This window comes from Falco peregrinus, chromosome 4, assembly GCF_023634155.1.
Source record: "Falco peregrinus isolate bFalPer1 chromosome 4, bFalPer1.pri, whole genome shotgun sequence".
NCBI lineage: Eukaryota > Metazoa > Chordata > Aves > Falconiformes > Falconidae > Falco > Falco peregrinus.
Window position 1 is genome coordinate 102273599 of NC_073724.1, and position 23184 is coordinate 102296782.

The 23184-nt window shown below is 38.5% G+C and overlaps 1 protein-coding gene across 1 annotated transcript in view; it reads left to right on the forward strand.

The window, feature by feature from the left end:
- Window positions 1–20586, forward strand: part of XPO4 (exportin 4) — an 82574-nt gene extending 61988 nt beyond the window's left edge. Inside the window, exons 14-23 of the mRNA XM_055802002.1 lie at window positions 211–370; window positions 2031–2200; window positions 3150–3324; window positions 4418–4711; window positions 5509–5689; window positions 7224–7342; window positions 8233–8363; window positions 9125–9242; window positions 10472–10564; window positions 13924–20586. Of these exons, the coding sequence (XP_055657977.1) occupies window positions 211–370; window positions 2031–2200; window positions 3150–3324; window positions 4418–4711; window positions 5509–5689; window positions 7224–7342; window positions 8233–8363; window positions 9125–9242; window positions 10472–10564; window positions 13924–14121 (1639 nt within the window). The 3' untranslated portion in view covers window positions 14122–20586. The remainder of the gene's footprint in view (window positions 1–210; window positions 371–2030; window positions 2201–3149; window positions 3325–4417; window positions 4712–5508; window positions 5690–7223; window positions 7343–8232; window positions 8364–9124; window positions 9243–10471; window positions 10565–13923) is intronic.
- Window positions 20587–23184: the final 2598 nt, after the last annotated feature.

The window sequence follows — 23184 nt, forward strand, 5'->3', positions numbered from 1 at the left end:
TTTAATGCGTATGCTGACTTTATGGAGGATATTTGCCAGTCTATCCTGTCTCTCCCTCCTTGCATTTAAAGAAATAGATTCATTGCAGTTGAACTACTTTGTGTTATCCTGCTTCTTCTGTCATATTTCAAGAAAAATGAAAGTGTGTGGTAGTCACGTTGTTTCTCCAAAACCCACTCTCAGCATCCTCGTTGTATTTTAAATCTGCAGGTTGTTATCTGCTATTTTAAGAGTGTCAGAAGTAGAATCTAGAGCAATAAGGGCAAATCTCACGCACCTCCTGAGCCCTCAGATGGGCAAAGATATTGTATGGTTCCTCAAGCGGTGGGCGAAGACTTACCTCCTGGTAGATGAAAAGCTGTATGATCAGGTAAGGATATAACTTTTGTGAATTAGTTGGTGAGTATTAGCAATATTATCCTGTGAAAGCAGATGTCAGCGTAGCTATTTTAAGGGGCAATGATAAAGCATTTTTCATGTTAAATGGGTTGTAGTTTATTTTGGAATTTGTTTGGAAGTTGATGTTTTCTTCAGTTTTTTAATTAGACATATATGTTGTTAGGGGACCCTTCTTGCACATTTCAGTGCAAACGTAATTTTTTGATAGCTGCTGCTGTAGCAGAATAGCATAGCACACTCTCAGGCTGCATAGTGGGTGAAACTCATTGACCACAGCAAATTTATAAGCTACTTCTCACTATCCATCAGATCTTAGTCCATCTCAAATACAGTGGTTGCCCTTGATGGATGGTTTAGTGAGTAACCTGGTCACGATCCTGAATTAGATGTTTAACACCATCACAAGGTAGTAGGCATTAGCTAATGTCATACTGCTTTCTCTCCTCTCCCCATTCTCATTCTCATATGTTCTCATTGTATATATCATGATTTCAATGGTGCATTCTTTGCAAAGGGCAACTTCTTACCATGTTTGGGCAGCACTAATCATGATTAGACCTTGATCCTGATTTTGCTTATTGGACTAACTATAATCCAGCTAGCTGACAGAGGCCGTTCATCCTGAGGAGGTCCTGTTGACTAACTTTCAAGAAGGAAGCCTCCTCCTCCCCACCTTCATTTCCACTATTGAAGCAACTAAGAATACTAACGCTTCAGGAGGGCCCTCCTTAACAAAAATAGGTATACCATAGATTTGTAAATATTTAGAATCATATTATTCACCTTGTACTTACAGCAGAGCTAAGAATTTGTAAAGATACCACTTGGGGAAGAATTGGAGAACATGTAAGATGGAGATCCACATGAGAAACAACATGAAGAAACAAAACAGAGTATCTAGGAAATGCACACGTTTAGTTTGTGTTGACATGTGAAAGTGATCGAAACCTCTATTTAAACTTTATGCTCAGTCATGTATATATTATGAGTTTTAAAGTTAGAAATGTTAGTGGTGTGCTGACAGGAATCCCCTGCACAATTATTACAAAACCCTTGGTTTTCAATCTTGAGAAATTTTTTTAAAGATAGAACAGAAAATTTCACGGAAGTGTATTTTAATGCGCCAGGACCAGAATGTGACACCTTTCCTAAAAGATGTATAGACCAAAGGAGCAATCTGCAGAAAGCAGATGCGGAAAAATTGCGATGAAAGCTTTTACAAGATTCATCCTGGATCAACAGCTAGGTTTGTTTCTAATGATTTTCATCAGTGAATTTTGAGGCATTCCATTGTAAATTAATGGAAATACTTTTGAGAGATGAATTTGGGATCTTTCGCTTAATTTTTAAAGCTTTTGAATTTTCACTGGACTTGAAAGCTAAGCATACTTAAACCTGATTTTGTAATGAGGTTGAAATTTTTCTTTGTTTTAGGTGTTATGCTTAAAAATGCAAGATAAATTTGGCAAAGATTTTTGTTACAGGTATTCTTTGCCTTTGTCTATGTAACTTTTGTGTATTTTAAGTAGGGAAGAAGTGACAGCCTGAAAAGAATTTGCTGACAATGATTACCATACACTTTGGGGTTCTGGCTTCTGTAAAACTCACTCATTTTAATGCTTTTCTTATAGATAAGTCTGCCATTTAGTACAGCATTTGGTGCTGATACAGAGGGTTCCCAGTGGATTGTGGGTTACCTTTTAGAAAAAGTGATCAGTAACCTGGCAGTGTGGAGTTCAGAGCAGGACCTTGCAAATGATACTGTACAACTGCTAGTAACATTAGTGGAAAGGAGAGAGCGGTAAGTTGCTATACCTCTGGAAGTCAAAAAATTTCTTTTGCTTCCTTTAAATTTTTTTGGCCAAAGTAATCCAGATATAGGGCACTTCATAATTATGTCTCTCTAAGTCAAGTTACTTTAGTAACGTAATATAAATGAAAAAAAAAATAAAGTTGTCTGACAAAGCGAGGAGTGAGACCTGTATTTGAGAAAACATAACCTATTTAGAAGTGCACTCTCCTTCCCTTACCTTTATGCCTCACTCTTAAACAGTGAGAAATGATAACTCTCCTGGTCTCCACTCTTCTTGCAAGGATTTTTGCATTGTTTATTTTTGTTGAACAAGTTCTTCTGGATTAAGAGTTCAGATACTGGCTAAGGCAGTATAAAGCGTGTTTTGTAAACATGTTAAAAATTCTTAAAAAAAAAATCTAGGATTTGGCTGATTCAGACAATTCAGAGTTTTCTTTGGTATTACAAACCGTGAAGCAGGAAATTCTTGAATGTTTTACTTTTGTGAATTGACATGCAATTATAAATGCAATCATGCATTCAGTCTGCTGAAAGACTGTTCTGAAGTTTGAGGCTTGAAACACTTGAGGAATTTTCTTTTTTGAAAAAACTAAAACCCACAGGAGCTAGTTTTGGAATAAACTGCTTATTTTATCATGACGTAATGAGACTAAGCTTTTAATCCGTGCAGTATGTCCATTAACCCTGTGTGTGTATGTGTGTAAAACTAAAGCACTTCCCTGCTTTTCTCCCGTATGAATTGAGCTACTGTCAGAGTATATACTTTAGAAATTTTAGAGGTGAGACATTAATGATATGAAAGTCAAAAGGCAATTTAGCCTTAGAATAAAGGAATTTAAAAAAATAATCTTCTGACAGCTGCTAGCAGCCTGATGTGCTCTGCTCATACAATTTTGTGAAGCCTTTTCTTTAATTAAACTGTTTTTCCCTCTTTTAGGGCAAACTTAGTTATTCAGTGTGAAAACTGGTGGAATTTAGCAAAACAATTTGCAAGGCGAAGCCCTCCTCTTCACTATTTGTCCAGTTCTGTGCAAAGAACACTAATGAAAGCTTTAGTTCTAGGAGGTTTTGCTCATATGGATACAGAAACAAAGCAACAATACTGGACAGAGGTAAGTTATTGTAATGCTTCTGTTACCTCTGTTTTAGCACATAGTACAAACAAGTTAGTGTAGGGAATTTCATGGTAACACATAATCAACTTGTATAGAATCTTCTGAGCACCTAGTATTGATAATTTTTTAAAATCATTCTCTTCGAAGGTCAATAATTGTATGGCACCCATGAGCTACCAAAAAATGTATCTAAAACATAACAACCTAAACAGAAACAACTAGTAATTACCTAGAGGATTTGTGAAGCAGCCAGTATAGCTGTACACTTAACAGAGGCTGTTATAAAAGGTTAAGAATTTCCGATGGAACTGTGTCATTTCTTCCTTTTTTTTTTAATTTGGTGGTGTTATGAATTATTCAGTTATTCACTTAATGATGTTGGCAGTAAGTAAAAAGCTAATGTGGAACACAGTGAAGAGCCTTGGCCAGCTTTTTGTGCCCTGACTCCATTAAAGCTCAGAGTTTTAATATCAGAAAGGTTGGTGCTAGAAAGTAGCTAAAATGTGATCAGAAGGCACTGTGTGAGTTTGTAGAGTGTTGGCCTTCTGAGAGAAGCGTGCTTTTATTAGCAAAGCTGTGAAATTAGTGAATGAAGGGAAGACTATAGTGCACTGGAAGTAATTTGGGAAAACATGTAACTATTATGGAAGTTTCTAAACTGGTTCCAAACACAGCTGATTACAAAAGAGATTGTGCTATTGAGCATCATAATATGACAAAGATAGTTGTGCACAGGATCATTGATAAACTGTAACAATTTTTCCCCCTAATACTGAATTTGGAAGAGTATTAAATAGTGAGCCACAGAAAGTCACTGTAATTTGTTCAAACACTGCAAAATAACATATTTATGGAGGTGCTCATGTTGAAACCAGCCTGCAGGTGATGATGTATAATGAGAATCATTAATCACTACCACTTCATCTTATGGTAATATGACAGATAATATAAATGAGCTGTTGAAACTGGAAGTGATTGATTCTTGTACTGCCATGACAAAAGCAATACCTGAACTTGCTAAATTACTTAAATTTCACATCTTGTATAATAGTGTGCTTATCTTAATGTAACTTTTCTGAAAAATTTCAAGGTTCTTCAGCCACTTCAACAGCGATTCTTGAATGTGATAAACCAAGAAAACTTTCAGCAGATCTGTCAGGAGGAGGAAGTGAAACAGGAAATCACTGCTACGTTAGAAGCACTCTGTGGCATTGCTGAGGCTACCCAGATTGATAACGTAGCAATTCTCTTCAATTTCCTAATGGACTTCCTTAATAATTGCATTGGATTAATGGAAGTATACAAAAACACACCGGAGACTGTTAATCTCATAATAGAAGTCTTCGTTGAAGTTGCACATAAACAGATTTGCTATCTTGGAGAGGTAAATACAACCAGGAGGGGAAGAGAGAGTGTGTGTGTGTGTTTGCATGTGCATATATGTGTATACAGTGCTATCCCTTTAAACAAAGTGTAGTGATTTTTAGACTCTATAGAGAAAGAAATGCTATATGGTCACATCTGTCAGAGGAATTCCTTTGTTTAAAAACATACACGTGCAAAGATTTATTTTTTTAATCTTTGTTATACTGTTCTTACACCAATAAATGTAACCAGAGTTTATCACTAGTCTAACTCTATGCATGGGTGGCAAAAGAGTGCAGACCATGTTGAGCAGTTTTTTTAACCATACCAGACTTCTCGGAAGGCTAGTTTAGGAGAATTGCAGCACTGTTTTATGTGACAAATAGAGAGACTCCCTTGGTCCTAAACAAGGCATTAATAGATACCAAGAAGTTAATGGGTAAAATGAGTCAGTGCAGTACACTGATATCTTTGTGCTGTTGGCTCATTTTGCTTTTGCATCTAGACGAGTGCCTGCCTGTTACAAACTGGCTATGCTCAAACAGCATGCTGTGGCTCCAACCTTCAATAGCTGAAGTGAGTCCCCAAGGGCTTTTGTTGATAATCTGGTTTGTGAGCACATCAATACATAGCTGTAAGTGTTCTTATTGTTCAAGGTGACAGTTTCCCTGATTTTGTCTGCAGTTGTTACAAAAAGTGGTCGTATAACTGAAATCAAAATCTGGAGGTATCATCAACCAAGTAATGCCATCTTAAGACAAAGTGTGTCACTTCTAGTGTATGGAAGTTTTCTTACTATCTAACGTTGTTTTATAGGCCAAAGCCATGAACTTGTATGAGGCCTGCCTAACTCTGCTCCAGGTGTATTCCAAGAATAATCTAGGTCGACAACGGATTGATGTTACAGCAGAGGAAGACCAGTACCAGGATCTTCTTCTTATTATGGAACTTCTCACTAATCTTCTATCAAAAGAATTCATAGATTTCAGTGATACAGGTATGAAGGAATTGGTTATGGCTGAGCCATAACTTGTTCTACACTGTAAAAATCATTGTTGGGGCATGCTTGATCCAGATAAGGTGAAAACTGGAGTTCAGGCTTGATTAGATCAAGATATGGAAATTACTATTTAATGTGCCAGTAGCAAAGGAAGAACTTTTCACAGTGTTCTAGCATCTGAAGCTACTATTGCTGGCATAAAATAAATAGGGCATTTAGGAAACAGCTTGCAATTTGAATGTTGCAAGTCTGAACATGTAGTAGCAGCAGTTTTGTAATAGAAAACCCATAGAGAAGTCAGAATAGTAAATTTCCACAAGAGGGCAGGGGCAGGTGGATTGCCATGTTACAAAAAAGTTGGGTCTTTTACCAACACTGAGCTCATGAAAATTCCATCATATTTGAGGTTCTCTGTATTCTTCATTCATAGAACGTTGTTACGTGAATTACATGCAAAGTTAAGGGTTCTCTTTTGTATCCTAACTGGTTACTTTCTTCTGTATATTTGCCACTTAAAGTTGCGGTCATCCTGAATATGATCTGCGAGTTCTAGCTTAGCTTGCTGCATTGCTTTTGAATAAGCTTGAAACACATTTGCATGATTCAAATCTTACCACGTCCTATACAGTTTGCAGAGAAAACACGCTCAGTAACAAACTGAATCTGCCTAGGCTGTTTTGATGTTGTTCATTGTTTTTCTGAGGTACAGCTTGAAAGAGAGAACCTTGTACTCCAAAATTCAGTGCATCAGTCTAGTTTGTCAAGCATGCACAACACAAATACAGGACCAGGTTTAGACTTTGTCCATTGAATGGACAACTCGGAGCCCTGTAAACTATTCCCTTTGAGGTCAGAGATTGGATGTTAGTTGCATGGAGAACACTGTAAAGTACGTGCTGTGAAACTAAGCAGTGTGAATACTACCTAAATGTAACGCCTGGAGATCCAATGTATCTAAAGTTGTCTGCATGTTGTTGCTGACTCAGTGCAGGAATTGTAAAGGCAAGGTCACTGCTAGTTAATGGAAAACGCCTTACCTGTAATGGAAGAAAACTTGGCAATGTCTAAACTACAGAATTTTATGCATTAACCCGTATTTTTTTCTCATTGTGCTTGTAAAATACATATAAATGTGTAAATACATAACATGTATATATAAAAAGTATAAAAATGCAGTAATGTTTTGCTCATGATCTGTTCATGTGTGCAGGCATGAAGCAGCTATCACTAGAAACAAATGCAATGTTCTGTAACAGAAGAGAGCCCTCAGAGTATCTGAAGCGTTCTGTTTTAGCATGCCATCTGGTACACGTGATTATGAAATGCTTAGTCCTAATGAATATATATAGAGTGAGTGGTGTGGCAGCCTCCACTCACAAAGATTCTATTTTAATACAGTGCGTCATATTTTTGTTTGGGGAGAGGGGAATAGTCCTATTTTCAAAAATTTCTTTATTATAAAGAAATGGGACTCTTCCTTCAGTATCTTTAATCCTCCTTTTACACAAAACCTTTTTTGTCTTTTCTACAGATGAAGTATTTAGAGGACATGAGCCTGGGCAAGCTACAAATAGATCTGTATCAGCAGCAGATGTTGTCTTATATGGGGTTAATCTAGTTCTGCCTCTAATGTCCCAGGATCTGCTGAAGGTAAGTATATTTTTACACGTAGCTGCTAGAATATGAAAACTTTATAGTAATGAGTTCCTAGAATTCATTCCTGTATGCATTCTACCTCTGTAAGCTGAGTTTTCTAGGCTTTTTAAGATGTAAATAACTGTTCTGTAGTTCTAGATACTGTATGAAAAGAAATATTGTAAGCTGAGAAAACAAATCTTTTTTTCTTCTAAAAGTGGGTCTGTGCAAGTCAACAATTAGCCAAACCTGAAATATGGCTTGTGAATCCTTTTTTTTGATAGTCAGAAATGTGATGGGAAGGATAAACAGTGATAGTAGTTTAAACAAAAAAAATACATTTTCATAGTACAGCTGGCTTTTGTATCATAGACATCAGCCGCTTCTCACTACAACAGTAAAATATGAAGCAATGGAATAGCAGTATTTCATTGGGTTGTATTGTGTTAAAGTTTTGCTTTGAATCAGGGCAACACCTCTGAAGTGTACCTCAGTTGTCCCCTCTTAACATGCTTTCTCATCTGGTAGCGTTTGCTGAGTGTGAGAGCTGTGCCCATTTTAGATGAAACTTAGTCAAAGGATGTACCCTAGGAGCTCCTCTGTTGTGACTTTTACCCCACAGGTCTAGACCTAGTGATGCCTGCAGCAAAGCTCCTTGGATTTGTATAGAGCAGATACCATACTCTCACCATCAACTGTTTAGCTATAGCAATCTTTTTTTATTATACTACAGTGTTTGCTAATAAAGTTGTAGCCATCCTAATGACTCTGAAGTTGTGTGTTAAAATTGTCTTTTCTTCTCCAGTGGAAAGCATCAGTCCTGTCTCTCTGTACAGATGGAAATTATGTCGGAATAGAGTTATGTGATTGATTCTAAAATTGCCATGTTTTTTTTCTTTTGACAGTTTCCATCCCTGTGTAATCAATATTACAAATTGATCACTTTCATCTGTGAGATATTCCCTGAGAAAATTCCACAACTTCCAGAGGACCTCTTTAAGAGCCTAATGTACTCACTGGAGTTAGGGATGTCATCGTATCCTTTATAGAGCTTGGGAGTGTTTAAAAATCTGAGTTGCTTTTATAAAGACCTGTTAAAAATCTGATTATTTTTTAATTTGTATTTTTTTCCTTTTCTGTCAGTATCTATAATTACATATTGGTAATCAGCTCTTACTCTCCGCTCGCTGGTGATTGAGAGTTTCACAGTAGTGTCTATTGAGCTTCTAGTATTAGCTGAATTGCCTCTGACTTGTGGTGTTTGAATGCACCCTTTAAGTGGTTTAGTATGTAAGTTTTTTCTGGCAGCCATTCCTGCCTCCTCCATTACTTCATTGAAGAGTGTGTAACTTCATAAGCCTTCAGCTGGTATCCCAAAGCCATTCCTGAATTAGTTTCTCAGCTGGTAATACAAAACATTGCTGCTGTTCTACTGGGCTGGCTCCAGAGCATTTCCTGTCAGGGTGCCAATGGGCTCTCCCTCTCATAATGGGAGTACCATTTTCACTAATCTGTGGCACGTGTCAGAAACAGATGAGCTTGACCATAAGGGACTCTTTCTGAAAATGTTATGTCAGAGAGGGTTATGTTACCTTAGGGTGTGTAGCTAATAAAAGAAGGCAACAAAGCTGGAATTCTTTTTTCCTCTTTTTTTTTTAATTTATTTATTAACAGCTTTATAGTAAAAAGAAATCTTAGAACATATAAGCATTTAAAATATTTTCTAGTGACACAACTGGGAAGTTTTAACAAAATTTAGTTGAAATCTGACTTGGATTCTTTAACGGCCATTATCAGGATGAGTTCAGAGGTTTGCCAGCTCTGTCTGGAGGCTGTAACACCATTAGCAGAACAGTGTGCAAAAGCACAAGAAACAGATTCAACCCTTTTTCTAGCAACAAGGCACTTTCTTAAGGTAAGGTAGCTGCGTTTCATGGTACTTTGGTTTTTTAACATAGAGGTAGTGTCAGGAGGCCAAACAGTGATCCTATCTGACCACCAGGTTAATCAGGACCACACATATAGTAAGAAACAACCCATTACTTAAAAAAATTGGCAGTTTAAGAAGAAAGAGAGCATGAAGGACTGGAGACACTGAACGAGAATACACAGGAGGAGGAAATTACTTAACCACCAATTGACAAAAGACCTAAGCCTCTCAGAATGCAGTTAATATTTATCCAAGCTCTAGAATGAACCTAACTGACAATTTTGGCAGTCAAGTTTACTGTGAAAATTGTGAAATAGAAAGTGTCCAGAATTGTGTGAACTGGAGGCTGGGTAGTACTAAAACAAGAGGCAGAAGAAAGAGCATAGTTGGGAACTGGAAAGAAAATGTTGTCATTTATTTAATGTAGCCAATTACTTATTTTTATAATCCAGTGTCACATTTAGTACCTTCCTTTTAGGACCATCCACATTTAGGACATCATCAAATTTTGGAGTGACCTGGTAGCAACGAGGTTCCTGCTAACTGGGAACAAAATAATTGTGGAATTTGTGTGTTTGTCTTCTGATTTTGCAAAGATTTCAGTTCTCCTTAAGACTTCTTTTTTTTACCAAACTGATATACAGACTTCTGGGGATTTCTCATTAAAAGCATACATCAGCCTGGCTGAGAGAATGAGAAATGCCTTAAATAATTTTATTTGTCTTTATACTTCCACTAAGTTAACGTAGCTTTCTACCTTTTCTCTAAATTTCGACTTAAAACTATAGTACTGTTTTTACTAACCTGTTTGGCTTTCCATGAGCTGTAGGAGTCTCCAAAACTTGAGGAAAAAGTTCCCTGCTTTATTCTAGAAGACGAAAGGCTTTTTTATTATTTCTCTGGCATATCTGCAGCTTTTGGAGAAAAATAAAGAGATGGCATTTCTCTCTGAAGAACACACATAAATCAACAGCAGGTTTCAGTACTTTGAGATGTGAATTTGTGCTGTTAAACCATGACTCAACTTCTAAAAGAACTTGGCTTTCCAATTACTGTTATCTAAAGTAAAAAAAAAAACCAATGAAACAACAACCTTGGATGTTTGTAAATACATGTTCATTATTAGAAGTGAAGATGAGGTTCAGCAGGAAACATTGGTAAAGTTAGAAAGCTAAGTTTATGCTTCTGTAACTACTTCTGTTTTGTGATTTCAGATGGTCTTTGATATGTTGGTACTCCAGAAGCACAATACAGAAATGACAACTGCAGCGGGTGAAGCGTTCTACACATTAGTGTGTTTGCATCAGGTATGGCTTTTAGACACTTATGCCCTGTAAAACCAGTCATTTGTTAAAGGAGAGTGGTTAGTGACTGTGTCTGGGAAATCACAGAATCATTCAGGTTGGAAGGGACCGTCAGGAGGTCTGTAGTCCAGTTCCTTGCTCAAAGTGGGGTCAACACTGAATTCAGATCAGGTTGCTCAGGACTTTTTTTTTTTTTTCTCTCAGCTGTCTTGAAAACCTCCAAGATGGATATGCCAAAGCCTCTCTGAGCAGTCTATTGAATCTTTATTGTACTCATCATTCATGTGCTTTCAGCACCTGCCAGTCTTGGTGGCCCAGCACTGGACTCGTTGAAGTTCATCAATATCCTTCTTTTGTTAAGGAGTCCAAAATGGGACATAGTATTCCACATCTAATCTAACAAGTGTGGTGTAAAGACAAATAATAAATACAGGCCAGTATGCTGCTAGTGTTCACTGCTGACAGGGCACACTGTTGACTTGCTTAGCTTGCTGTCCATCGGGACCTTCAGGTCCTTTATTCAGCGGAGCTGCTCCCCAGCCTGTGAGTTCTTTGTCTATATAGTTGCAGGGGTTTAGTCTGTTTCAGCTGCAGGACTTTGTATTTATCATTGTTGAATTTAATGAGATTCCTATCGGTTCATTCCTTCAGCCTACTAGGTGTCTGAATGTCAGTCCTGCCCTTGAATGCACTGGCTGCGCTCCCTAGCTTGGTTTCATCCACACTTGAGGAGAGGGCATTTCCTGTCCTCTTCTAGGTCACTGGCTAAAATATTTAACAGGACAAGGCCCAAATGAGAGCTGTCAGGGCCGCTTGTAACCTGTGTCCTGGTGGAGTATGAGCCATTAACCACAATCGTTTAGGAGCTGATGTTACAGGTGTGTTTTCACCCATGTAGAAGTCCACCCATCTAGACAATAAAATCCCAGCTTGGTTACAAGGATACTGTGCAAGACTGCTAAAGACTTGCTGACATCAGGCATCCATTGCTATCTGCTTATCCACAGATGTAGTCATCTAATCACAGAAGACAGGCTGGTAAAGCGTGATTTACCCTTGGTAAATCCACACTGGCTGTTCTCAGTCCCTTTTTCTTTCACGTGCCCAGAGATAGCTTCCAGGAGTTGATTTTCTTAGTTGTTCAATGATGATAGCAGCATTGTAATGATATGAGCCAACCTTCTGAACCATTGGATGGATTCTGTCAGGCCTCATGAGCTTGTATGCATCAAGATTTCTCAAGAGATCTCCTTGGGTTGATCCTCTTTACTACTAGTAGTTCCTTTCCTCCTTAAACCCTGTCTCCAGTCATAAAGGTCTGGGAAAACCTGTCAGTGAAGACCAAGAAAGCATTGAGTATTATCTTTTGTCTGTTGTCACTCAGTCACCTGCTCCATTCAGCAGCAGCAGGACCCGCATTTACCCTGTTCGTTTTTTGCTCTTTTAATGTACTGGTAAAAGCTGCTCTTGTTGTGCGTGGCGTACCTTACCAAATTCAGCTTTAGGTGACCATTGCTTTTCTGTCATTGTTCTTGTCCAGACAGTTTCTGTTTTCCTCCTTTGTAGCTGTCCCTGCTTCTGTCTCCTGTACATTCTCCTTGCACTGGAGTTCAGATTTGAACTCCCTGCTTAGCTGGGTCGGTGTCCTGGTGTGTTTATACTGTTTTCCTCAATATTTGACAGGCCATTCTTGTGCTTGGAAGAGGTTGTCCTTAAAGACTTGTCAGTTCTCCCAAGTTCCTTTTGTCTTCAGAGCTCTCTCCCATGGGGCCTCACCTACCAGTCTCCTGAATAAGCTGAAATCTGCTCTCGTGATGTCCGGGGCCTGTACTCAGCTGTCCTCTTTCTTTGCTCTCCTAAGGATCCTGAACTCCACCATTTCACGATCACTGTAGACAAGGCTGCCATTAATTACCACATCCCTGACCAGCTCTTCCTAGCTGTGAGTAGCAGATGCAAAGTGACCCCTGGGTGGCCCATCTGCACTGGAGCAAATGTCAGGGAGGTAATCTCTTGCAAGTCTGATCTGGAAACTTCCTCAAGTTGCTTGAAGATGACTCTGTCCGCCACTCACCCTGTTGTAGTGATCTGTGACAAGCTTCCACCATGATTTCATCTTTACCACCTCTCCTCTGGTCAGGACCCATAAGCACTCAACTAGATTGTTACCCAGTCCGTAGAAAAGCATCCTTAATTTGAGCTCCCCTTTCACAGGAACGGCAATCTTCTATCCTCTCTTTCTCTAAAGAGCTTCTGTTGGTCCCATCAGAGCGCTTCAGTCATGCCACCCGTCCCACCACATTTCAGTACCTGCAGTGATGTTGCAGCTCTGCATCTGCACAGGGAGCTCTAACCCTTCCCGTTGGTTTCCAAAGCTGAATGCATTTCTGCACAGACATTGAGGTTGGCCTCCTTTCAACCTGTTTCATCCTTCCTAGTGAGCACTCTTAAACTCATCACGCTTCCTTGTGTTCTTACTACTCTTGGTCTCTATCTCCTCGCTTACCTACAAGCTGTTACCACCATCCCCCAGCGTGCCCTGTAAAGCCCTTCCTGCCAGGCTGACAAACCTCTGCAAAGTTGTTGCTAAGCCACTTTGTCATGTGGATCCTCTGGTAAGCAGCCCTCATCCCTCAGAGGGACTTACAATCATGTAAGACAAAATGACGCTGTGACACTACCCACGGTGGCAACTTCACGTTGTGTCTACGCAAGCCCTTCACCGGTAGAACTGAGGGAAGTGCCAGTCTGTGTCCTTCGATTCACCCTTGCTCCCAGAGCTCGGTAGTCACTCTGGGCTTGCTCCGGGTGCCCCTTGCAGTGTTCTTTAGTCATGTTTAACATGTTTCTTTGTCGTCTTTTCCGTCCAAGTCGGCATGAGAGCAAGTAGGAAGCTCGTAGGAAGGAATCTAAGCTCTTTGTCCCAGGGAAAAGAATCTAGAAAAGGGAAAACCTGTGGGAGGAGATGGTAGGTATGGCACACGGGGCAGGCATGAAGAAAAGTGCAGTTTGCAGGAATAAGCCTATGCTAAGGAAGAGATAAAGGCCCTTTGAGTGGTGCGCCTTAACGTTTTTGTGTTACTCTGCACTGCAGAGCGCCGTACCCAGCCCTAAAGGCTTTTCTGGCCTTACTGAAAACCCCGCTGTGATTGAAGGGCCTTGTCTGGTTTAGAGGTAGCTGAGAGTCCATGGGTCCATAGTTGCTTCTGGTACTCTAGTCAGTGAAAGTAGTGGGTAACAGGTAGAGAGGCACTGATAGTTTTCTGTCACAGCCTTGATTTTGGATTTTGTCCTGCTGAGAGAAGTTGTGTATATTATTTATTTTTTTAAAAAAGTTCATGAGATTCTTGTTTATTTAACAGGCTGAATATTCAGAGCTAGTTGAAACGTTGCTATCAACTCAACAAGATCCAGTAATTTACCAGCGGTTAGCAGATGCCTTCAACAAGCTTACTGCAAGCAGCACTCCTCCTACACTGGACCGTAAGCAGAAGATGGCCTTCTTAAAGAGTTTAGAAGAATTTATGGCAAATGTTGGTGGACTTCTCTGTGTAAAATAAACAACAAAACTCTATGCCTAATTTAGACCCTTTCTGCAAAATGCACTGAGAAATGCTGAATGCTGACTAAATCTTGTACCTGTCTCTGGGTTCTTTGCAGCCATCTCAGATTCTAGAGAGCCTGGAAGTTTGAACATAACACAGTGGAATAGGAGAGGTCAACTTTGAATCAGCTTCTGCTATTATGTGTTAGCTGCAATCTGTCATACTTGTGTGTGTGAGAGAATGAACAGAAAATTTGAATTTAAATTTTTTCCATATATGTGCAAACAGGTATGGGCACAATGAAAAATAAATGCAGTGCCTTTTCCCCCACATTGGTTTGAAATATGAGTGGCCAGATAAACATACAGATTTGTTTTCTACCCAAAATCATGTTAGTGTGATGCAGATACATATAAAGCTCTAAACAGTTTAGCTGATTTTGAGCTTTATTTTTCCTCTCAAAACTTGAGTTTGTGTTTTAATAGGGAAGAAAAACCAAATGATATTTTAACTTGTCTTTAGTTCAGTTTTTCTACATCAACCTGACATTGCATATTTAATGCAATGCAGATTTTTTACATTACGTTCTGCTGCCTAAAGTTCAGAGAAAAAAGGTGTATATTTTTGTTCCCCTAAAATGAACTTTAGGAACTGTAGCCATTTCATTGCCTTAATTTAAAAGAGGAACAAAAAAAGCTCTTATAGTTTAGGTAAGAAATTTAAGGCAAGATTTGACTCTGAAGAGTTGGTTTAGGATGTTGGTATTAAGCTGCTTGTGTACCTGTTGCAGCCCTTATTGTTGATGTGTCAGTTTGGAATGAGTGTTTAATGCAAGGTTCACGTGTAGTTTTACTTTCAGTATCTGTTTTGATTCATACCCAGGTTGCACACAACTGCAATGTATTTCTACACTGAACTGTTTGCTTAAGCAATAACAACTCAAAAGGCATAAATTATTGGCAAACTTTTTAAAGTTGGGGCATTAGCTAAAACAATTATGCTAGAACAGGGGCATCAAACCCTGTTACACAAGGGCCATAATCTGTTTGACTTGAGAAAGGTAATTGGGATGTGTAGTGCTGTGGGGCATTTTTGGGTTTCCTGAATCTAGTTCCACTTCTGCAGAGCCCTCCCAGCTGTTCTCGTTTTTGTTGTGTGTTTGGTGTTTTTTCTAATAGGAGTGCTTCAGTTATTACAACAGTAGAATATAGTGCCCAGAGTGTAGTGGACCAACAAGGGAGAGCAGCACATGAATACAAAAGCAAGGCCTGCTTTGGCTCCAGTCATGAGCCAGAGAAAACTGAAGCAAACACAAATGCTGTATGTCTAGTAAAATTGATTTTTGTGGAAATACATGGAGGCAAAAGTGGGCCCTTTTGTTTAAGAAGTCTGCAAGATTATGCTGTTTAATATTTCCCATGTGTTTTTGAAATTTATATAAAATATATAAATATACACCTTTACATGGCTATGTGTAGCATCACGTTTGCAATTCTGTGCCATTCTTCAGCTATTCATCTCAAAATTAGTCATGATAGCCAGAATTCATAAAAGACAAATCTCTAATAATGTGCTATAAGTGATCTAAGGTTCTTTTCATTTTTTAGTTAAATCCATACCTGTCTCAAGCATGGATCCACAAGGCCAAAAATCCATCTCTTCATTATTGTCTCTCTTGTGTAAAAAGTAGGCTAGGGCAGATTTACACATTAAAAAGTGACCATAAGACTTGTTAGATAACGTACCTTCCCAGCTAGTATTTTATTTCTAAGATAATTTGTGTAGTATTTTTGAACAGGGATATTGATCTCAATTTTTGTCTTGAAACTCTTACGCTTTTCTTTAAAAGATTTCTTGACTGTGCACTTGCACAAAAGACAACGATCGTAGTAGATCCTTCTGTTTTTAAACTTCTGATGGCTGATTTTTTTAAATCTCTCTGGGTTTTGCTATGTTTTTGAAACTGCTTCTGGAGTTTCTCTTGAGTTGGTACATTGTATAGGGCAGCAGTTCTGAAACCTTTTTTTTTTTTTTTTTTTTTCTTTTCAGATGAAGGGCATTAAAGCCTGGGAACATAAGCAGCAGTAGAAGCTGCTGGTTTGTCATGATGTATTTGATGTCAGATATCTAGACCAAAGGCTTCCAGGACTTCATAGCAAATGCCTTCAAATTTTTTTGGATCTGACTAAATAACATAGTCGTCATTTGTTTTATAACTAGCACTGTCACTATCTTTTTTTTTTTAATCCTAAAGCTGGTTCACTATTTAAAAATATTTATTAACTTTAAAATTTTGAAATCCTTTGCCTATTGTGATTGATGAATGGGAGCACAAATAGAATTAGCATTCAGGACAAAGTAATGTGTATACCCATTACTTTTCTTACCAGGCCCATTGTGTTGTAACAAGCAGAGACACGCAGCATCTTTTGACTATCAAGACTTAAAGTATGAACGCTTATTTTCAGAGTAGTTTTGAAGGTTGCTTAAAACTTTCCTTTGCCCTTCATTTAAAATTAATATTATATGTTAAAGGGAAACTGTCCTAGTAATGTGGGGGTTTTTGTAATTTTCCTGCTTGATGTTATGCTAGACACTATTCTCTCTTTCTTGTTTCTTATTTTTTCTTTCATTCCTGTGTACTCAACAGGGATCTTTCCATGCCATTTTATGTTCTTTTAGAGCAAATGCTACAACATCTCTGCTTAGTGACATCTATGAAACTGTTGCAAAAGATTCTGGGAATAAGTTTTATTAATTCATAATCCTGCTGGCTAAGTGGCTGCTTCTACCTAAACTATTTGGCTTTTATATCCCTTAAAAAAAAATAATTAAAAAAAAATCCTTCAGCAATGTTCTACACATCCAGTTGCTGTAATCTACATGAGAAAGGCTCATTCAAGTCCATGGGAGAGACTCATAGACCATTTTTAGCGAACATTGAGAGTTGGCTCCACGTAAGTGTTCTGAAATTTTTATAGCATCACTGCATTGATTTTCCATTCACTGTGCAAAGTGAATAACGGCTCTAAAAACACATCTGGTTTTTGAAGGGGGGGAAAAAAAAGGCAACTCAAACTGAATTATAAATGCTGCATGATATTATTGTAAAAAATGTATTTGTCGAGGCTGTTTTTGCTAAAACAGTTTATTGCTCCAGTGTTTTCATTCTGAAACTAGAAATCAAGTGGCTTCTTTCCCATTTTGCCAGCTCCTTCCCCATTGTAATAGCTAGTTCTAATGCTAATATAAGAATTTTCTGTTATTCAACGTATAATTTTTGATGCTGGCAAGCATGACCAACTAGTTGGGCCATGAAAGCCAAGACCTTGAAAGCACAGATACACATGGACAGGGAGAAGTAGATGACTACTACATGAAACTTCCACTTTCATGTGCATTTATGCCTTAATTATCTTCACTGAATTACCACCAGAATCTGCTACTTATTGCCCAGAGTTTGTGTTTCACTGTATAGTGATAAAGGGCTCACCATTTTCCTCAGGAATGAGAAATATGTTTTCTCAGCATGTCCAAATCCTACTAGTTGAAAGGGAGGGGTTTGAATCAGAGTCATCTCTTCGATAGTGAGTAGCACTCACTAAAGCCCCAGTGTTTACCTGGGTAAATCCCTTTATATCTAAGCCATGTAGTTCTAGAAAAGCTTGCTCAGAGCAGTCCGTTGTCCATTTAAAATCTAATTCTTTAAAAAGCAAAGCAAATTCTAATTTGTGATCTGTAAAGGTATTCAGAAATACAAATTGCAGCATTTGTCTTGTAAAACACTTCAAGTAATTTCAGTTTTGGTTAATGATAACATAAGAAGGGGTGTTTTTTATGGAAGTAGCTTGATGAGTATAAGCGCAGGAGTAGGAGCCAGGCTCCTCTAATTTTGTATCAGTTTTTCCACTGGATCCTCTGTGGCCATTGGCAAGTCGCTAGAACTGTGTCATTGTTAAAGTAACGGTAATACCTACCTACCTCACAGGGATGTTGTGAGGATTAGTTTATGCCTATAAAATGCATTGAGGATCTGAGATGCTATGTAAATATTAAATATTTCAATTTTAGTTTTGTGAGGTGTAAGATTTACTGTAATGAAAACAGAAGATTTTCATAATTATAAAGCCCAGTAGAGGCAGCAGTGGTGCAGTATTCCCCAGAACTGGTCTACTGCAGACGGTAATGCTTGCTGTGGATCATCATTATTTCAATTACAGGCGATTGAAATGGTGGCTGCTTCTTAAATGAGATGAGTATTTCCCACCAGCGTGCCTCGGTTCTGGTCTACACAGTGAGAGGACAGTTGTTAGTTATTCAGGCTTTGGTGCCTCTACTTGTGACAAGTGCCACTTGTGGTGGTAGGATTTTTGGTTGCGTTTGGGTTTTTTTACACTTCCCTGCAAGGAGCAAACACCACTCATTTCTCCTGTACCTGTTCCAGTCACTCAGTATAACCAAAGCCTAATGATAACAATTAATTTAAAGAGCCAGCCCCGCCCCCTCTGTAAATTTGCTTTTAATATGAGTAGATAGTGCCCTCTTTGCAGTACATGAGATTAATGCTTTCTAGCACTAATCGTGAAGCAAATCATGAAGTGTGATTCGCTTTAGAACCTTAAGCTCTTGGCTCTCTTACAAAACCCTTTTTTCAAGATGAGGTTTCTTGGGGCCCTAGCAACTGAGAAATAAGATATCCCTGGCTTTCCCTTCTCAGTGAATGAAAGTAGATTCTGCTTTTCCATTTCTTCCCTTTCCCTATCCTACTTTTCCTGTCCTTTTAAGCCATTCTTATAGAAGGTTTGGAAGACGCTTCCAACCTCAAGGGAAAGATACTACCCATGTGATTTTTCCAATCTATTACAGCTTGATACTTGAAATTCATAAAATCCTTTCTAATAGCATTCCCCAGCACACGTCAATCTCTCATTGAACTATTCCAGAGTTTATAATGAGGAAAAAAAAAGTATTACCCTCTTCTATTTGTTCCCTTTGTGCAAAATAAGGAACCTCCATACAGTGAACATGCAGTTTTAAGGCAATAAATGCTAGTACTGCTGTTGGTCAAGCGTGTAAATATTTTAAATGCATAATTCAGTACTATGTTGAGTTTATATATTAAAACCGCAGGGATTGAAGTGCTAGTTGATTGCAAGTATTGTTTTACCTGTACAGTTGAAGATACAAAGTTGCAAGAAATATTTCACAATTTGTTGCAATAAGACTTGGGAAATGGCTGTGTTATCAGGCCTTATCACAACTGAACTTTCAATTTTGAAGTGAACTCTTTGTGTATTTTTAAGATCCATAAGCAGGAGGAGGAGGATAAAATCATTTTCCACTAAAGACTTTTATTATTTTGTTTTGGCCACGTGTGATTTGTGTGTATTCTTGTTTAATATCTTTCTAAAAGCTCACCTATGTTGAATCCCTGAAACAGCATTTATTATACCTCCTTACATCAGGAACAGAAATAGGAACATTATGAAACCTCAGGCTACACGTTGTGATCTTTGGCTACTGTGACTGCACAGTAATTCAGTTAAAAGTCGATGGGGTAGCTGTAATTTACGTTGGTGCTTAAGGCATGAGTTTGTCCATCAGCAGAAAAATTGTGGTTAGGTGTGCAACAGGAGTATCCCACACTGGACTACAATTACAAGAAATGGCTATGAATATATAATCAAATTAATCTTTTCCCCCATCCTCCAAAAGTGTTTATGGTGACTGTTCGGGTCACTATTATCGGTAGTGTTTGTCTACCCAGAAGGAATAGTGATTTCTGGGTCTTGATTTTTTTTTGTGTGTGTGTGTAGATATAATCTAAACAGTTTCTGATGGTATTCGGCACAGAAACGTTCTCCAAGCTCGTAACCTGGTCACATGTAGGTGACATCTAACAGTATATTACTTCAGGTATATCAGAAAAGTTCAGTCACAGGCAGCAGTTCTTAATGTGCTATAATATAATTATATTTGGATAAACTACAGCTATTTTCTATTGTTCCCCTCTTACTGTCATGCACTCAAGCTTTTTTTTTTTTTAAGAAAAAGGAAAAAACCCAATAACCAACTTCACAAATCCTGAAAGTAAAACTATGCGACAACTATGGTGGCGACAGCTTGCTATACGTCTTGGCTGTATGTATCACTAGAATTTTACTGGTTTCCGAAGTAAAATTAATGCAGTTATACATTTATATTGGCCTGGCTTAGTTCAGTGAATATTTTGGTGAAGGACAGAAATATTTGAGGTAATTTTGAGGAAATCCCTGAAAACAGCTGGTAAGATTAACAGCAGCAGTGTATCTAAGAGCCTTTCATGTCGAAAATGGAACTATTCAGCTTTACCTTAAATACGAGGTCTGGAATAAACTTGAACGGTTTGGGTACAAAGCCTTTATTCACACTTGTTTGTGTAAGTGTACACAAAACCTATCAGTTTTGCCTTCATAAAACTTAAATTTGCTTCAGTCGTGAGTGGTGGAGTTGGTGGTGTTTTTTTCCCTGCACTGATTTGCTGTGTATTACAGGCAGAAAGGTAGGAAAGCTCAACCTTCCCAGTGGAATTTCTCTGGCAGGTCAGCCGAGGAGGAGGTCGTACATGAACTGGAAGAGAGGAGGAGGAAAAGAAAGTAAAAAGTTTCCAACCTTATGTGAAGAAAAAAAATGTCAAGCTAACCTGTAAGAAGAAAAAGAAATCTGTAATACAAGTGTTGTCCTGTGCCCACATAACCCGTGTCATCCTGCCAAGAATTAGTAAAATCTGCCATTTCAACAAATTTTGAGGGGAAAAGAGAAAGTGCTATTTTGGAATTGTATGAAATGCGATACTATCTGTGTGAATTTTGTTAATTAAATAATAAAATAATCTTTATTTTGACAAATCTACATTTCCGAAGAGAACGCTGGAGTTACCCACCGTGACTGGTATATAGCTTATTACTAATTTTTCTCCCATCTATATTTGAATCACACAGAGCAACTGTTTCCACCTTAACATCTGTCAGATGTTACCAGACTTGATTTTTCTGAGCCGCTTTTGCCTTTGCAAGTTAGGGGAAGGCAGAGGTTTGGGCATGATGTACTTCCCTTACTCCTCCCCTCTCTGTCTGGCCTGCTGTTCGTGGTGGCAAAGGCGTGTCTGTCTGATTTGCTTTAACTTACTGTTCTGGGTGACGCAATTTAGGTTTGTGGCATATTCCAACGGCTTCCAGCCTCTGCTTGGTGTGTACTGAATGAATGTCATCGCTAGACTCCAACATTTTTTCAGTGGTTTAATAAGTTGTCAGGACACTTGATTTAATTGTAGAACTGCACAGATACTTCTAATGGTCTTTTGTTCATGCAAAACATAGTTGTTGTAACTTGGGGGGGAAAAAAAAAACAACCCAACAAAAAAACCAAAGCCAAAACCCCACCAGCCACACTGTGGAGTCTTTAGGAAGATCACTGATGTCCTCACATGAGATCAGCACTACTTTGGGGAAGGCTTACATTCTTCTGCCACTTTAAGGAAAGACTGTTCTTCTGAAGTACTTTTTGCCTGCTTTTAGGCTGTTATGCACTTTCATGATTTCTTAACAAACTACTGTTAAAAATGTACTGTAACACGGATTTTGATAAGCGCACATGTATTTAAAACAATTCACTCAGCCTCAGGAAAGCTGGAAAAATCAGATACCTGTTTTGTATCTTGGTTAAAATGTTTGTTACCTACATCCCTTAAGATGGCCAGATAATGTCTAGATCCTGTGAGTGTAACTATTTAAGATACCAGTATAGTCTGTAAGAGGAGGACAGTGTAATTTTGCTCTAGGGACTGAGAAAATGGTGTCCTCTTATTTTTCTTAGAGGTATATATAGTCTGAATTGGAGTTTCAAAAGCAAAAACCAGTAATAAACCCCCATTTACTGTTCAGGAAAAAAAATACGTTTTCTTTCTTAATGCTAGCTTATTTCTGTTTTCTTCCTTCTCCTTGAAAAGCATGTGTGAAATAAGTGCAAAGGTATGTGTAGGAGAAACTGTAAAATCTGCTGCTGTACATAATGTTTGCTACTTGACTGCATTTTCTGTTCCACTTTAATTTTACTGGTTTTGCTAAATATATTTTATATATTTTCCTTCCTGCTTCTTGTGATGGCCGAGTGATTACATCTTGGGGGGCGGGGGGGGGGAGGGCGAAGCAAAAAGAACCACAAGAAGTCTCTGGCCACAAAATTCCATCGTTTGTGTGTTAGCATGTGTCTCGGGGCATTTTTTTTTTTTTTTGAGAGAATGGCATAAATCAGGGGTAATATGGCATAGTAAAATCAATGTACAAAATGTATAAAGGTGTAGATACTGGTAATTCTGCTTCAGGGTGGTGGGTTTTTTTTAATTACTTCTAAAATCCATTTGAAACGTCAATACCGCTAGGTGGTATTAAGTGACTAGTGGTCACTTAAGTAGAGCATTTTTCAATCTGAAGACTGTAGCTGTCTTTGTGGTCTCCAAGTTATTTCCAAGGGATCCACAAAGCCTGGCAAAAGACAAAGAAGTCATTGTGATCAGGTATCACTTGTGTTTCTAAGATTTGCATCTCCAACAGAGAAAGAGTTGGGAGTCCATAAAGTGAGGATGAAAACTTACTACTGTACTTGAATTCGGAGAGTGACTGCAAGCTTTTAAGAGGCAGACTGGTAGTCTGTCCTACCGTGTGACCCAAGTTCTCAGGCAGGTGTGATGCATCTGGCCCACAGAGCTGCCTCCCAGGGCTCTGACACACGTTTTGTCCTGCATCTGTGGGAGAACGGATCAGTATTGAAAGAAGAAATGCAGTAAGCCTCTCTTACAAAGAAGAGATGTTGCAGGTTGTTCTGCAAGCAGAGCATTTCCACTTCTGTTATTTTCTGTCTTTAGAAGCAGGATTATGTTGACCTTAACGAGAAGTAATCATTGTATGGTCGTAAAGCATCACGTGCTTGGCTGCCTTCTGAATGAACGTGCAGTTGTGGTTTGCTAGCCCTAAAAATGTCAGGATTTGGGGTGGGGGGTGGTGGGGGGAGCTATTAAGTTTTTTTAGACTTAATGGCAAC